The following is a 16,567-nucleotide window of genomic DNA, read 5'->3' on the forward strand; positions in this document are numbered from 1 at the left end:
CACTTTCTGTGCAGACCAACCATCCTCTGCCGTATCGTTCATTTTGCTTGTTTTATTTATTTATTTTTAAACATGTGTTTTGTATCCCCACTTCTGCTTGGTCCAATTTGGCGTTTGGACAAAGATGAAAACAGTGCTCATAATTATGATAGGAAACAGAAGGCGCTCAGAATACAAATCACCCTTGCAAATGGCGGATGTATACAGTAACAGTGCCGTGGCGACCAAGATATTCAGGTCGTTACGATTGAGGAAAGTGATGGGTTAAGTAAATATGTTGCAATCGGAGAAGGTTTCCGTTAAAGTTATGGGCCTTGAGATGAAAGGCACCAAACTTGCTAACATCAACAATGTATGGTGGTGGGTCAATCGAATGAAAAACACTTTCCTTCGTAAATTGTGACGTGTCATTCCTTCTTGCTGTTTGATGAGTGCAATGTAAACATCTGTGCATGAACCGGGCCTATTGGGTTGCAATGAAAGTGAGATGGTTAGTTTTGTTCGTACTTATAAGGAGCCAAATAGTGTTATAGTTCAATGACTTTTGTTAGTTTTGCGAGTAATGTGGACATCTAAGCCTCATACCACCCGCTTGAGTTGGAATGAAAGTTAGACAATTAGTTTTGTTCGTATTTGTAAGACAACAAGCAGCGTTCGCATATGCGGTGGCATCACAGTGTAAAAGTGACCAAATTTAATTTATGTAGAAGACAATTTTGAGGAAACTTAATATAATGCTCGCCGTTCCTGACGAATGAAAAAAAATAAGAAAAACAAAAAGGCCAAGCAGTGTTCCGGCCAAATGACATGTTTGTTTTTCGAGTGCAATACGGACATCTAAGCCCTAGCCGGCCCTCTCTGGTAAATGGAGACAGTTTCTTCGTAGTTTTCGGCCAATATATTTCAGCCCATAATGAAAATGTCCCAAATGGAAATGGACCTATGATTCAATAGTTGGGCCCAATGGGTAGTGTTTCACTGGTTCAAGCAAATCCGAAGCAGTTTGGACAGCGTATGCTGCAACAAGTAAAATTAGTTGGAGTTGGAGGGACTGAGAGAAGCCGAGCTGTGAAATGGCGGTGGCATCTTCCTCGTCGTCGTCATCGTCATCGCCGGTACGGTGGTGGAGGACGGCGTTTCTGACCGTGAGAGACGAAACCCTAACAACTCCTCTGCGCACTCCAATCCCCGAACTCCTCCACCATTTCATCTTCTCCCATTCTCACACTCTCCTATCCGCCGCTCCCTCCCTCCCTCCCCAGGAAGTTACCTCCGATTTGCTGTTCGTCATGGAACTCATCACCACAAGGCCTCACGGCATTGAAGACATGACCCCTACCTTCACTCACACAACTCACTTGGTATGAACGGCAGAGAGTTTGGCTTTTTGCTTCTTTGCTTCTTCGTTTTCGTTGTATATTGAGAATTCTTGTCGTTTGATTCAGATCCATGACATCTCCCATCGTCTTCCTCTTGAGATCAATTCAGCTTCGTGGACTCTCATCCTCGACGCTTTTAACAAAATGCTTCGAGTTTTCGTCAGCTCTTCGACATTCACCCCCGTAATGGAAGCTCTACAGACCCTAAGGTAAGCTTCTATGGTTTTCATTTCGATTCTGAGCAAATGTGCATTCTATTTGCGAATTCGATTGTAATTTGTAAAATTCGTTATCTTTAGACGTGTTATGAGCACGTATCAGAGGAAGTGTTCGACGGCGGATGAGTTTCAGCTGGTAAAGTTCCTTCTGCGCATCATTGAGAGCTCTCATGCGGAGCTGAGTAGCTCATCACACTCAATCCGCAGCCAAAGCTCTGTTCTTGAAGCTGGAAAGAGAATGCCAGTGTGGGAAAATCAGACCCTTGCATTTACTATGCTTGGAGAGACAATCTCTAGAGTTGGCTCATCCTTGCCTGTGGACATCTGGAGATCAATGATTGAGGTTGCGATTCTCTTTTACACTTGTATTTGTGCGAATGTTTCTGTATATATGATGCTGATGCTGTTTTGCTGTGGACTAGGTTTTTAGGAAAGTGATGGATGCCTTGGCAGCTAAAAGCCTTGTGGAAGACACTGCTATGTCCAGGTATCCTGAGAGTCTCTAGTTTTGCTTGTTTCAACATCTAATACATGGATTCGTCATCCTTATATATATTGGCATGGCACTTGTGCTTTTGCAGGTTTTATTTATCTCTTCTGCATTGTCTGCATTTGACTCTAGCAGACCGTAAGTGTTCCCTTTCTGACCACGTAAGTTGCTTTTGTGTACTGAGATTAAAATCAACTAACAGAGTTGTATCCACTACCATTATGTTTCACACCTCCTGGATTTGATTATCCTTTCAGGTGTCAGGTTTTGTGGCTGCTTTGAGAATGTTCTTTTCCTATGGCATTAGTAGTAGAACTCAACTTACGTCTCCTGTAGTTGGTCAAAAGGAGAAGGAACTTAGTTTAGCGAGCCTTAAGATGCGTTTGGAAGATCCTAAAAAGACTGATCGCACCCCATATAGGCCTCCACACCTACGCCAAAGGGACAGTTCAAATACGAAGCAGACTGGAGCTCGGGGTTCTCAAAGTTTATCAGATCATGAATCTTCCGTACTTGATTTTGCATCATCAGATTCAGATTATAGTGACAGTGATGGATCAATTAAAGAGACTGAAAACATTCAGAAATCAAAAGTCAGAGTTGCTGCAATAGTTTGTATACAGGTAATTTTTGCAATTTTTTTTTTTGGTTCTTAACATTATCTCAAAAAGGTTATTTTGCAAAGCAATCTAGCATTTCTTTATGTGTTAAAAGTTTAAGGAAGGAAAATGTTAAAGTATAGCAAATGTTTTTGTGATCTTGCTGGAGAAGTTACTATATTTTGAATACCTTACTCTTTGAAGTTGATTTTGTGAGCTGGAATACTTGTTAATTTTTTGAATTTAACAAGATTTTAACAAAATGACATGGTTTCATTATCCATTATATGTGGAGAAATTGGTATGGTGCCTTTTGAGCATGAAATCTTTAATGTCTGCACATTTACCTTATTTCCTTTGTTAATTTGGTGAAGGATCTTTGTCAAGCTGATTCCAAATCATTTACTAGCCAATGGACGCTGCTTTTGCCAACAAGTGATGTACTACAACCTAGGTAAAGCGTCCTAATTCCTCCTCTTCATGAATAGTTCATTTCATAAACTTAACTATCTATCACCAAATTTTCATTCTCACTTATTTCATGTTACCTTCTGATTTACAGGAAGTATGAAGCAACACTAATGACATGCTTGCTATTTGATCCTTATCTAAAGGTGTTGTTCACTGTTCTTTCTTATTATATTTAGTCACCGCACTTCCTTTTCATGAATTATTTGACACCTATGCCCTGCGGTTTACGTAGAGATAACTTTGTACTTATGCCATGATGCATGACAATTCTTTTTCTCATTTTCATAACTTTCAAACATATTCTCATGGTCATGTAGTAATTTTTCTCTAGTGGTGATTCTAGCTGACATGTGCTTCTTTATGGTTCCCAGGCACGGATTTCATCTGCCTCAACCCTGGAAGCAATGTTGGATGGTCCATCTTCAGTTTTTCTGCAGGTAGCAGAATTCAAGGAATCTTCTAAACGTGGATCTTTCACAGCTCTTTCAAGTTCCCTTGGACATATACTCATGCAGCTTCATACAGGTTTGTGAAAGTAGTAATGCTGCACAAAGTTATTTTTGGTGCAATAATATAACTTTTACTTGTTCGAGTATTTTTTGGTTATCTTGATGTTGCAATAATTTTATGATGTATCTGGTGTAGGTATTTTATACTTAATTCAACGTGAAAGTCATAGTAGATTGATGGCATCCTTGTTCAAGATTCTCATGCTTTTGATATCATCTACACCGTATGAATTCTCCTCCCCAAAATATCTTATTGTTAAGGATTGTTTTTTTTTTTCTGGTTTTGTTTTAATGTGATTTAGTAATTACTCCATTGTATCTTCTTATGTTGTTTTTTTTAAAGCTGTATTCAGATTCCAAAACCTCATGTTAGAACAAACTTTAGTGTATACTTTTCATAATTCAATTCTGAAATTGGGCACAAGTGATATGGCTTACAGCTTTGAGTGCATTGATATTACCTGTTTGGGCTTGAATATTTTCCTTACCCACTTTTCTTACTTTTGGGTGAGAAAGTCATCTCCTTCGCATTAGGATCTGATTTGGAAACCCTAACAGCATTTGCAAAAGTTAAGTTCCCAGTGTCCACTACAACTATGAAGGTGCACTTGCCCTTCTTAGTTCCCTGTGAGCCTCGTTGTTGCAGGCCTCAGCACACGTCTTCTAGGACAAGTTGGATGCTTGGTTCGTAGTCATGGAAATAAATGAAATGATTAGGCTCTGAACAGACTGAAGAATCTTGAGGGAGGCTTTTGGATAGTAAACTTAACTTATGCATATAGAAGTACATTGAATTCTTATTTTGATAGGACCTGTAATTTGGGAACTAACTTGTATCTGGACGCCCTGTTAACTTAGCCATAGCCTTCCATCGGGATTCTTTTCTAACCAAATTAATTGGTACACCATCATTGGCTTTCTATTGATATTCATCTGTTTAAGATATTTGCCGGTTATAATCTTGACAACCAGTGGTATTTTTTATTTTTTTTATTTATGGCAATCCTGTGTATTTAAGTTGAGCTCTGTAATCATGGGCATTTATTATATACAATGCCACAGAAAATATATTATTAAAAAAGAGAAATAAAAATAAAAATGTATTGTGGAGAGGATTTGAAAAATGGCCCGGCCTGCTTTGACTGCTGATTCTTTATAATAGCATTTTATTTATTTTATTAGATACTTGTGGACACAACAGATCCGATGCATGATGTTACTGCTGACTTTTTTGAGAAAAACCTTGTGTACTTATTGTTCCTATCGATGATCATTCAACAGATATTCACGAATGCCTGGAGAATTGTTGCCAACAGTTTTTACATCTCTACAAGAAAGGATAAAAAATGGGTTTCCATTCAAAAGTGATCAGACTGGTCTGCTGGTTAGTCATCCCTTTCTCTTTTTATTTTGCAGATACAGTACGCAAATAATATCTGTGATGCCTGCCTTTCCTCACTGTGATATCTTATACAATTTTTTATATCATTTGACAGGCTTCTTGTATTAGTTGCTTGACAACAGCTCTGAATATCTCACCATCTTCACTGCAAGTTAAAGAAATGCTTCTGATTGAGATATGTAATGGTGAGCTTAACTTTGGTGGCCTAAGAAGATTAAATTTACTGGTGCTCATGTTTGCTAATTCCTAAGCTACACCGTCCTATTGAATTTCAAACTTTTTCTCATTTTTCTGTGCCTTTCGCCAGGTTTTGCTGAGGCTAAAAAGAAGTCTGGTGTTCTTTGTACATTATTTCAATTTTCAGAACAAGTGACCAACCCAACGATATGCTTTGAGGCTCTTCAGGTAATTGATTTCGGATAATCAGGTTTTAATAGCAGTTCTGATTCTTTTCTGGCCAACCATGAGCATGCCATCCACTGTCATGAAATGTGTGTGGTTTTCCTGATAGTGTCTTTTCTTCTGTGCACTTTTTTAATTTCTTTTTTTTTTCTTTCCAAAGTATTATGGTGGATAAGGGCATGTGGCAATGTCGATATGTGATTATTATATCTAAGGAATATGTTGCATTACATTGCTTGCATTGTTTCTTACAGGCTCTTAGGGCTGTTTCACACAATTACCCAAGTATTATGTGTTCCTGTTGGGAACAAATTTCCGCCATGGTTTATGGTCTTTTGAGGGCAGCTACTCCTGAAGTTCCTGCAGGGTCTTGGAAGGGGCATACTGGAAATTTTGTTGGATTTATTGGGGAAAAAGTCATTACAGCTGCTATTAAAGTAAGTGTCCCTTAATATCTTTGGTTTTCCTCCCTCAAAAAAGAAAAAAAAACGTAGTTTTTCTTGGGTGAATCTCTTTGTTTTACACTGGAAAATAAGGCAAAATCTTAGAAGTATTTTAGGCCAGTGTAATGATTTTTCCCATCTGTGGACATATGCGATGGTCCTTTGATGTCAATTGTATCAGGTTTTGGACGAATGTCTACGTGCAATATCTGGATTTAAAGGAACTGAAGACCCTTTAGATGATAAATTACTTGATGCCCCATTTATTTCTGACTGTGTAAGGATGAAGAAAGTTTCATCGGCTCCTTTGTATGAACCAGAGAGCGCAGAAAATACTAGAGATGAACCCACATCAAGTCAATCCGGAAATGAACAGTGGTGTGAGGCAATTGAGAAGCATATGCCTTTGGTTCTACACCATACTTCTGCAATGGTTAGTTGATATAAACTATTGACCTTTGATCACATAACTTGTTTGAATAAATAAGAAAACCTTGTAAACAGTTGTCAAAGCCAGAGTTCTGGCAGATTACAAAACCCTGTCAAAGCATACAAATAGTTGTCAAGGAATTTGAGGGAAAAAGAACTTTATATGAAGAACTGTAAAATAGTAAAAAGAGATGTATCTATTGCTAAAATGGTATATTTGGCGACTATCACCATTTGGCCCACGGGAGAATATGGTCATTTGATCATATGATTGAACCGCTGAAACCTCCAAATAGAACTCCCTATTTGAGAGCAGGATGGAGAGCATCCAAATCCTGCCTAAGTTGGGTAAATCTACCTAATGCAGAGGAGATATCTTTCTGTGTTTTTATCTCTCTGAACCGTTTCCTTTTTCTTGAAGGTGAGAGCTGCCTCGGTTACTTGTTTTGCTGGTATAACTTCTTCTGTCTTCATCTCATTCTCAAAGGAAAAGCAAGACTTCATTCTTTCTAATTTAGTAAGTTTTCTTGTTACTAATTGTTGGTGCTTTACTTTAACTGCTCTTCTCGGTAAATGGAACAGAAATCTTTTTCTTATTAGCTATGCCTACAAAATCTTTTTAGGTGCGTTCTGCTGTAAATGATGACGTGCCTTCAGTTAGGTCAGCTGCTTGTCGAGCCATTGGCGTCATTTCATGCTTTCCTCAAGTTTCTCAAAGGTGATTTTGGATTTTTTTTTTAATGGCATTGATTGATTTCTCAAAATTCTTTTTATCTGTTATTGATTTGATCCTTTATCAATTTTGTGCTTTGTTTTGTCCTGGGACAGAAATTCACTAAAAACTTAATTATATAGTGCAGAGATTCTTGATAAGTTTATTCATGCTGTGGAGATTAACACTCGTGATCCCTTGGTCTCGGTATTTTCTTATTCCCTAATTTTGTTTTCTATTTAATGAAGTGGGCGTTTCATTTTGTTTCTTAAGCAGTCAAACCTATCCTTTAATTCTTATTTGGGAGTTTCACTAAAATACCCAAAATGGGGGCTGAAATTATAAAAATACCCAACACCCAAAACACTTTATAAACATACCCAAAACTCATCATTACACACACTCAAAACCCATTTATAAACATACCCAAAACCCATCATTACACACATACCCAAAACCCATTTTGGGTATGTTTCTATATTTAAATAGTGCTTGGGTATTTTTATAAATACATGTCTAGGATTGGGTATTTTTATAAATATCTATTCTTATTTTCAGGTGCGAATAACTGCTTCTTGGGCTTTGGCAAACATATGTGATTCTTTTCGTCATTGTATTGATGATTTTGCCTTGAAACAGTCTGGAGGTCAGCTTAAATTTAGAAGAGTGATATATCAAATGCATTTGCACTGTATCATTGATTTTTCAAACTATAATCTTCTCTCTCTTTTTTCCCTTTTTGTATAGGCTCTCCTGAAATATCTAAATTATTCACATTATTAACTGAGTGTGCTTTGCGTCTGACTAAGGATGGAGACAAGGTAAATATTTTAATAAGCCAAGTCATTTGAAATCTTTTACTCTGTAATAGTTAAACAAGATGTTAATAGGCCAAGTCATCAACATTAGTTGCATGTAAAAAGTTAATAGATGGTAGATGATTATGATTATTAAAGATTTATGCACAACTATTTTGCTTTATTCCAGTATTTGTAGTCAGTTGTATGTATATCTCTCACATCTCTGAGTCTTTTCTTTTCCCTAATGTCAGATTAAATCAAATGCTGTAAGGGCTCTAGGGAATCTTTCAAGATCTATCAAATATACGAGTGATAGTGACAGGACAGCGGACAATAAAGGCTCATCTCTAAAGAGCACTAAACCTGAGGAATTACCGTCAAGCAATTACAGGGCAGGAAGCCAAGAAGATGTATCAATATCACGCCATCCAGCTTCTTTGGGAGATTCACGTTGGCTTGAAAAGGTCGTTCAGGCATTTATTTCTTGTGTTACAACTGGTAATGTTAAGGTATCATATTCACAGTCCTAACTATTTGGAAATTCTTTTCTAATTTGAATGGAATGGATGAGACTGTATCCTCATTATTATATTTTGTTCTCTACTTTTTTTTACTGTGCCTTTAACAGGTCCAATGGAATGTTTGTCATGCTTTGAGCAACCTGTTTCTGAATGAGACATTAAGACTGCAAGACATGGATTGGTACAGTGAGACAACCAGTTACAATGCCATTTGTTTGCTAATATTGTTCTGTGTGAGATCAATTTACATCCTAAAGTATGAAAGTGAGCTCTTAATTTAAAATGATAAAAACTAAGTATGCATAGTTTTCTGACAGGGCTTCGTCCGTATTTAGTATTCTACTACTACTATTACGTGATTCTTCGAACTTTAAGATCAGGATCCAAGCTGCTGCTGCTCTGGCGGTGCCAGCATCAGTACTTGGTAAGTAATAGGGTTTACTCTTCTTCGATTTCATGGTTCTCTTGGTAACTCCATCATTCTATATCAGTTATCAGTCTCAACCAAAGTTCAATTTTTTACTATTATCGGTTGCATCGGTTGACTGACATATCATTGATACATTCTTGATCAAGATATCTTGCTTGTTTTGTTTTGTGTGAGGTTTTTTTTAATCATTCCTTCATAAAATCTAGAAATTGATTGTTTCCAAAAATAAATAAATCTGGAAATTGAAATAGAAGGCTATTCGTTTGTGTTGCAGATTATGGGGAATCCTTCTCCGATGTCATCCAGGGTCTGGTGCATATATTAGAGAATCAAGGTTCAGACCATATTGCATCACCATCAAATTTCAAATATAGAGTTGCACTTGAAAAGCAGGTCAGTAATCCGAATCATTTGCACCTGAGCAGCTATATGGGTTAATATTGGTCAAAACCATTCATTTTGGTTACATGTGTGTGTGAGCCTGAGGTATATGATATGTTTAATAGTTTTTCTTGTGCCTGGTTCAGTTGACCTCAACTATGCTGCATGTTCTTATCCTCGCTTCAAGCTCTGATCGTGAACCCGTCAAAGATATTCTTGTGAAAGTAAGTGTTTCTTACAAGTACATTAAATTAACCTGTGTATTGTGTGCGTGGAAACTTAGGTATGAGTTTTTCTTTTGGCTGTTTCTGACTCATTTTTCTTTCTGCTGCATATAGAAAGCGTCATTCCTTGAAGATTGGTGCAAGGCACTGTGCTCGTCACTAGGAGAGACAAGCTGTCAAGCTGAAGTTGAAAACAATAAGTTCATCGAGAATCCGAAGAAAGAGATGATACATAATGCAATTGTGTCGCTAATTCAATTGTACAATTGCAGGAAGAATCACGCAATTGCGCAGAAATTTGACAAGTTAGTGAACAGCATCCAGTGAATTCTCTCAGTTACGGGAAATGCTACTCTTTGAAGACAGATATTTAATTGTGATATGAGATTGTAGGGAAGCACCGTCGGGCGGCTGTTAGACAAACGAGGGGGCTCGTCAGCATCATATGCTAATTAGGTTGTAGCTCTCTCCTTTTCTTTTCTTTTTTTTCCAGATTTGGTGCCTTTTTCTTGGGTATGGGTATGGAGGAAGGAGGGGGTTGGTTAAGATCCTAAATAGGTGAAATTTGTTTTATTGTTGTGCATGTATAACATTATAGTTGTCCTTTATTTAATTTATGACCTTATTGTGTTTCTGTGGACTAAAATATAGAAGTTCCTTTCGGCTATAAATTCTGAAAGTTTAGAAGCCAGCCAATTCGGTGTTTCAGTGTCAACAAATGTATAGTGTTTGGGTGACCTTTGGATGGTGATTTAATGATTACTCATTCAAGCTTATGGACCCCTTTCCCTACGGATTCTTATATACGACAACAAACTCACAAGGGTGGTCCAGCTTTTGTGAGGGTGGTTTCACATCCACTTGGTCCGGACTTCCGAATTCCTCCCTTTTTTACCGACTTTGGTCCCCATTCAATAAACTTGAAATAGAAATTGTTTGGAGAATTTTGGAAGTCACATAAATGATAATGAATAGATTTAACCCCACGGAACGGACTACCCCTCTCGTTCCTTCTCCATCCCATGGATCAAATATAGGAGTGATTGAAATCCTTCCATGATTACAGAAGCAACGCTGCAGAAAAGAAAATAAAAAAAGTTTGTGCAATGTTGTAAAATATTAGCAGAAAATGAGTATTTATTGATTCAGAGAAAGGTTTTGATTGAGGACAAACATTTTACCACTTAAACTTTAGTCGAAGGTGTGTGTGAAAAGTGAGGATAAATATGCTGCATGTTTGAACTGGAGACTAGTGGAGGAATGTCTGCGGATAAATATTAGAATGAAGACAATTACTTGGTAGATAAATTATAACAAAACTACCAGTTGATAATTATTGAGGGTAAAAGAAGTACCCAAAAGTCCCATTTGCTTTTTGACCAAAGAAATGAAAAAGGCGTTACGTAGCCAAAGCTTTCAGTCACTTTTATGCCTCATCTTGATTCTCGTTGTTTTGATGGATGTACGTCGGCGTGGTTATCTAATACAGTACTCTAAAATATAAATCGTCTTTCACTTGTCTTATAAGACGCGGATTAATAACATCACATGACGTGACGAAGCGATAATTCTTCGTATTTCCAGTTTCTTATTAGACGAGCAACGCGCAAGTGTCCTCTCACCTCCACTCGAAAATAAACAAGTGTCCTAATTAATGCAAAGGACAAGGGGAAGGGAGGAAACAAAATTATGATCATGTCATGACTTTTGAAAATGGGGAGAACAGTCCAGTCGTTCTCAAAGGTCCCCCCTTTTATCTCGACTTTAAGATCATCATCACTCTCTTCTCAATTCCAAATGTATGCATGCTTGCTCTCCTCCAAAACAAGACTGTTGCATGGCACAATTGCATAATTGCATGATTGAATTAGGTTTTTGCTAATCATACAAGCGCATTAATATTTGAATCCCACGTCAGCATCTATTTGTGGGGTCAAAAGCCCTTGCTGATAATAATGCAGCCAACATTTATGGGACACAATTAACAAACATAATATTTGCCACTCAAGGGCATCACGTGATCTTTCTTTGCAATTTAGCTCCTCCCTTTGTCCCTCTCAACCCCTACTACGTTGGTCCATCCTTTTCAATTTGCACGTACATATATATTTGGGGAGTTATGTGTTTTGCACGTACATCTTGTATTATGTGACAGCTTATTTATTTATTTATTTTCTGATTAAGTTCCTTTTTATTTTTTTATATAAGCGATATCGGCGAAAGAAATTTAATCACAAGACATCATATGCAATAGGAATAACCGTTCTTAATCATTTGAACTATAAACCGATTGCTTTTCTAAAAAAGTATTGATGTGAGAGTTAATAATGCACGTCTCCAGCATCGGGTAGAAGAAGATGCCCTTCAACAACATATGACTCGTGATAAAACAGATGCTCAAAGAGTGGAACCAAAAAGAAAAAGAAAAAGAAAAGATTTTGGTTCTTGGGATGTCCATTTTATCTTTTACAAAATAAATGGGACTGGGGGATGAACAGGTTTGGATTGTTTAGCAATTTAATGCAGCCCAGATTGGAAACAGAATACAGCTGTGTGTGCGTATTGCGGAGAAGGAGGTGAACAGAAAATAAATATCAAACACTGTTGCTACTTTTGCAGAGAGGCGTAATTAACTAAACTAACTATCAGTCTGTCAGTGGCTTTTAGCATTATTTTTGGGTTATCAATTATTAATTGTAACCTAAAAATATGGTAACAGTTTATGCATTAAATTAAAGAAAAAGAAAAACTAAAATTAATCAACTTTTGAAAAGATTTTTATTTATTTAAATATTTTGAAAAAAAAATTGGTGAGGAGCATTTTGAGGGTGGTCACTTGGTCAGAGTCTCTCTCTCTCGGTTTGAGAAAGCCGCAAATGTCGTCTAGTGGACAAAATCCACGCTCCTCCTTCTGCTCACTCTCACTAGCCTCCGATGAGTCTCTAAACTCCTTCTCAATCTATTTTTAGATAAAACAAATTACTCAAAGACTTGAATCAAACAAACAAACAGACACCCAATCACAACTACTCCCATCTCCCTCTCTCTCTCTCTCTCTGCTTCTTCTTTCACTTTTCCTCCGTTTGAAAATAAACAAACGAAAGAAAGATTATTGCTTGAACAAAATACTCACCTGTCACCACTTGCCCATTTCCTGTAATCGCGGAGACTTTTAAACCTCGATCTTTCTTCATGTATCCTATTCTTATTATATAACCTTTTTGGCTCTACCCTCTTGCTTCTTCTTTTCAATTTTTAATATTTCCTCAATCGTGAATTAAAGAAATATGAAAACAAATACGACTTGAAAACACCCTTTTTCGTTTTTACTGTTCTGAGGTTGTATTTGAGGTAATACTGCACTGGGGGAGTCAGAAAGATAGAGGTAGAGATAGAGAGAGAGCCTTGGTTGAGATTTTCTTATCAGGTAAAAAAAAAGCTCTGTCCTTTTAGAAGCTCTTTCTTTCTGCAGAGAAATACAAGTTGCCCATCTGCAGCTGCTGCTGCTGCTGAGTACACTAATCTACATGTTTCCAGTGGATTTCTCTGCGGATTTATTGGGTTTTAGGCTGTTTCTTTCTGTGTTTTTATGCCAATAAACTTTGAGGGGCAAAAACAAGCAAAGAATAAAAAAAGAAAAAAGAAAGATTCAGACTTCAGTGGAGTTCTTTTTAAGTAGGGTGCTGAGTACCTTATTTTGTTTCTAGCTTCAACTTCTGTTGCTGGAAATAGGTACATTTCTGATTGCATATTCTTCATTTTTCCTTTCATTTCTTTGATTTTGTTGTTTTTGTTTTCGTTATGTACACCATTATGCTCTGATCTTGTAGCTTTGCCTTTCCAGTGTTTGGATCTTGGACTTGCTCTGTGAAATTTGCCTTTTCCTTCTTTCTTTCTGTTTTCACATAATATATTTAAGTTTTATTGAGTGGGGGTGAGGTGGGGTAATGATTATACGTGGGGTTTATGATTTATGAGTAAAGATTGAATCTTTACATATTTGACTGATAGAGTGTGATCTTTGATGTTTCGAATAAATTATGAAGTTTTAATTCATGTAGGTTGGGAACTTTTTATTTTTATTTTTAGATGATTTAAAATAGTTATGAGCGGGACCTGTGATTTGTGAACAAGGCCTGAATTCTTGGCATTTTAATTGATGATAGAGTGTGATCTGAATGCTTTCTTTGAATTGAAACTTTTGCAGAAAGAATAAAATGGCCAGGGACTATACTGGTGGATCACCAAAGCACCATCACCTAGAATCCAAGAAGAGGAGGCTTACTTGGATTTTCGGGGTTAGCGCACTCTGCGTAGTATGCTACATGTTAGGAGCTTGGCAAACCACTTCTTCTCCTGTCAATCGATCTGAGCTCTACCAAGGGGTTGGTTGTGATGAAACGTCTCAAAATCAAGGAGGGAACAACACTTCCTCCTCCTCTTCCTCAGCAGCATCAGCATCATCATCATCACTTCACTTGGACTTTGAAAGCCATCATCAAGTGGATATCAACAAATCCGAGGCAATCCAAAAGTTCCCAGCATGCGACATGGCCTACAGTGAATACACTCCCTGCCAAGATCCTCAAAGGGGGAGGAAATTTGACAGAAAAATGTTGAAATACAGAGAGCGGCATTGCCCCACCAAGGAAGAACAATTGCTTTGCCTTATACCTGCTCCACCAAAGTATAAGACCCCTTTCAAGTGGCCTCAGAGCCGAGATTTTGCTTGGTATGACAACATCCCCCATAGGGAGCTCAGCATTGAGAAAGCTGTTCAGAATTGGATTCAAGTTGAGGGTGACAGGTTTAGATTCCCTGGTGGAGGCACCATGTTTCCACGGGGAGCTGGTGCATATATAGATGACATTGATGCTCTCATTCCTCTTAGTAAGGGCAACATCAGAACTGCAATTGATACAGGCTGTGGTGTAAGTATTATAGATACTGCATAATAGCATTATTTCTCACTATTTTGAATTCCATATTTGAACATATAATTGAATCCACACACCCATGTTTGGTGCCAGTAAATGCTAATACACTTTTCTGTTGGGGTATGAAGGTGGCAAGTTGGGGTGCTTACCTGTTGAGGAATGACATCTTGGCGATGTCTTTCGCGCCCAGAGATACTCATGCAGCACAGGTCCAGTTTGCATTGGAGCGTGGAGTTCCAGCTATGATTGGTGTCTTGGCTTCGAAGAGGCTTCCCTACCCAGCGAGGGCTTTTGATATGGCACACTGTTCCCGCTGCTTGATCCCTTGGCAGAATTATGGTAATGTGTCCATGTATCTCTGTTAATTTGCATCGACATGTTAGAGTGTCTCACATTAGTTGAGTTAAAGTGTTTTTGGGTTGAATACTTCACTATGGTACTAGGTGTGAGCAATGGTCGTACATTGGTTGGAATATTACTAAGTGATTAATAATTTAACCCAGATATATATACCTATTCAACCAACTTTTGGGTTTGATTTGATACTATTGTGGCTGTTGCCAAGCGTCTGTGCCCAACAAAATGTACAAGTTGAAGAGTTCTTAGGCTTAAAATGTACAAGTTGCCCAAAAAAAAAAAGAGAAGTAAAATTCACCATTAATTTCATGTGATCTGGTTTTGAATACATGTGGATTTTCTTTTGCACTTTTGGCCAGATGGTATGTATCTAATTGAAGTGGACAGAGTTCTAAGGCCTGGTGGTTATTGGATTCTTTCTGGGCCCCCAATTCACTGGAAAAAACACTGGAGGGGATGGGAGAGAACCCAAGAGGATTTGAAGCAAGAGCAAGATGCTATTGAGGCTGTTGCCAAGCGTCTGTGCTGGAAGAAAGTGATTGAGAAGAATGACCTTGCAATCTGGCAAAAACCCATCAATCACATTGAATGCATTAAAAGCAGGAGGGTATATAAGACACCACATATATGCAAATCAGACAATCCAGATATGGCTTGGTACTCCCTGAGCTTCATTCATAATATCATTTATTTGATTTGGAACACAAGTTCCCCTTCTGTTAACTCTGTTTGTTGTGACATTTTTCGTGCTTAAAAGGGAAAGAGACATGGAAAATTGCATTACTCCTCTACCAGAGACAAGCAATCCCGATGATGTTGCTGGTGGGGCATTGGAGAAATGGCCTGACCGTGCATTTGCCGTCCCACCTAGAATTAGCAGTGGTTCAATACCAGGCGTCACCGCTGAGATACTCCGAGCGGATGATCAACTGTGGAAGGAAAGGGTGGAACATTACAAGCGGATTATACCAATCTCTAAAGGACGATATCGGAATGTAATGGACATGAATGCTTACCTTGGTGGATTTGCTGCAGCAATATCAAAATATCATGTGTGGGTTATGAATACTGTCCCTGCCAATTCAAACCAGGATACTCTTGGTGTGATTTATGAACGGGGCTTCATCGGTACATACCAGGATTGGTGTGAGGCATTCTCAACCTATCCTAGAACATATGATCTCATCCATGCTGGCGGTGTCTTCAGTATATATCAGGACAGGTAAATCTCATTCCATGATATTTTTCCTTTGGTATTTTAATTTGTGATTTGGAGACCTCATGTGCGTTGTATATTGTTGCAGGTGTGACATAACATACATTTTGCTGGAGATGGATAGAATTCTTAGACCAGAAGGAACAGTTGTATTTAGGGATACTGTAGAGCTCCTCGTGAAAATAAAGAGCATTACAGACGGCATGAAGTGGAAGAGCCAAATTATGGACCATGAAAGTGGACCCTTTAATCCAGAGAAAATTCTTGTTGCTGTCAAAACTTACTGGACTGGTGAGGCCAAAAAAGAAAGCTAGTAGAGATCTGTGTAGTGTATTCTTTTTCTCTTTGCTTGCAATTCTCTTTTTCTTTTTTTCGCCCCCCCTCTCCCTCTTTCTTTTATCCTTTCTTCTCTTGGTGCATCATCATGTTATGCTCTGTGATTTTGTAAAAGAATATATCTGCGTCTAAGTGGCAAATTGGATAGTTTTGCTCAGTGATATTGCTTCATTGAGATAGTGAACTGGAAAATCTCCTTTCATGATTGACTCCTTGCTGATAATAGGAATGGTTAGGAGAGTGCTTATGCTCTAATTTTGTTTGATGGATGGCAATATCAATATGTTACAAGAAGCATTGTTATACACATG

At 37.9% G+C, this 16,567-nt stretch overlaps 2 protein-coding genes across 5 annotated transcripts; both read left to right on the forward strand.

Annotated features, from left to right (window-relative positions):
- The first annotated feature begins 1,003 nt into the window (after positions 1-1,003).
- Positions 1,004-10,039, forward strand: LOC110757792 (ARM repeat superfamily protein). 3 transcript variants are annotated; one of them, XM_088253512.1, is made up of 26 exons: positions 1,005-1,361; positions 1,446-1,588; positions 1,679-1,940; positions 2,020-2,084; positions 2,179-2,248; positions 2,345-2,710; positions 3,061-3,140; positions 3,249-3,300; positions 3,529-3,682; positions 3,803-3,890; positions 4,948-5,050; positions 5,163-5,253; positions 5,376-5,473; positions 5,725-5,907; positions 6,095-6,346; positions 6,764-6,859; positions 6,966-7,060; positions 7,198-7,261; positions 7,613-7,700; positions 7,802-7,875; positions 8,106-8,363; positions 8,483-8,611; positions 8,691-8,799; positions 9,080-9,198; positions 9,333-9,410; positions 9,525-10,039. In XM_088253512.1, exons 1-26 carry the CDS (start codon positions 1,074-1,076, stop codon positions 9,735-9,737), a joined length of 3,618 nt encoding a protein of 1,205 aa, XP_088109638.1. In that variant the 5' UTR covers positions 1,005-1,073; the 3' UTR covers positions 9,738-10,039. The 3 variants fall into 3 exon arrangements, 2 of the variants coding, with proteins under 2 accessions (XP_088109638.1, XP_021815210.2); XM_021959518.2 differs by having other exon boundaries at positions 1,006-1,361; positions 8,483-8,556; positions 8,693-8,799; XR_002526846.2 differs by lacking the exons at positions 9,333-9,410; positions 9,525-10,039 and having other exon boundaries at positions 1,004-1,361; positions 8,483-8,608; positions 8,693-8,799.
- A 2,239-nt stretch (positions 10,040-12,278) lies between these two features.
- On the forward strand, positions 12,279-16,440 carry LOC110757781 (S-adenosyl-L-methionine-dependent methyltransferases superfamily protein). Of its 2 annotated transcripts, none has more exons than XM_021959499.2 (6): positions 12,279-13,142; positions 13,618-14,341; positions 14,476-14,686; positions 15,064-15,361; positions 15,462-15,926; positions 16,009-16,440. In XM_021959499.2, exons 2-6 carry the CDS (start codon positions 13,628-13,630, stop codon positions 16,232-16,234), a joined length of 1,914 nt encoding a protein of 637 aa, XP_021815191.1. In that variant the 5' UTR covers positions 12,279-13,142; positions 13,618-13,627; the 3' UTR covers positions 16,235-16,440. The 2 variants fall into 2 exon arrangements, with proteins under 2 accessions (XP_021815191.1, XP_021815192.1); XM_021959500.2 differs by having other exon boundaries at positions 12,279-12,837.
- The last annotated feature ends 127 nt before the right edge of the window (positions 16,441-16,567 follow it).

Source organism: Prunus avium, chromosome 5 (genome assembly GCF_965620075.1).
Source record: "Prunus avium chromosome 5, drPruAviu1.hap1.1, whole genome shotgun sequence".
NCBI lineage: Eukaryota > Viridiplantae > Streptophyta > Magnoliopsida > Rosales > Rosaceae > Prunus > Prunus avium.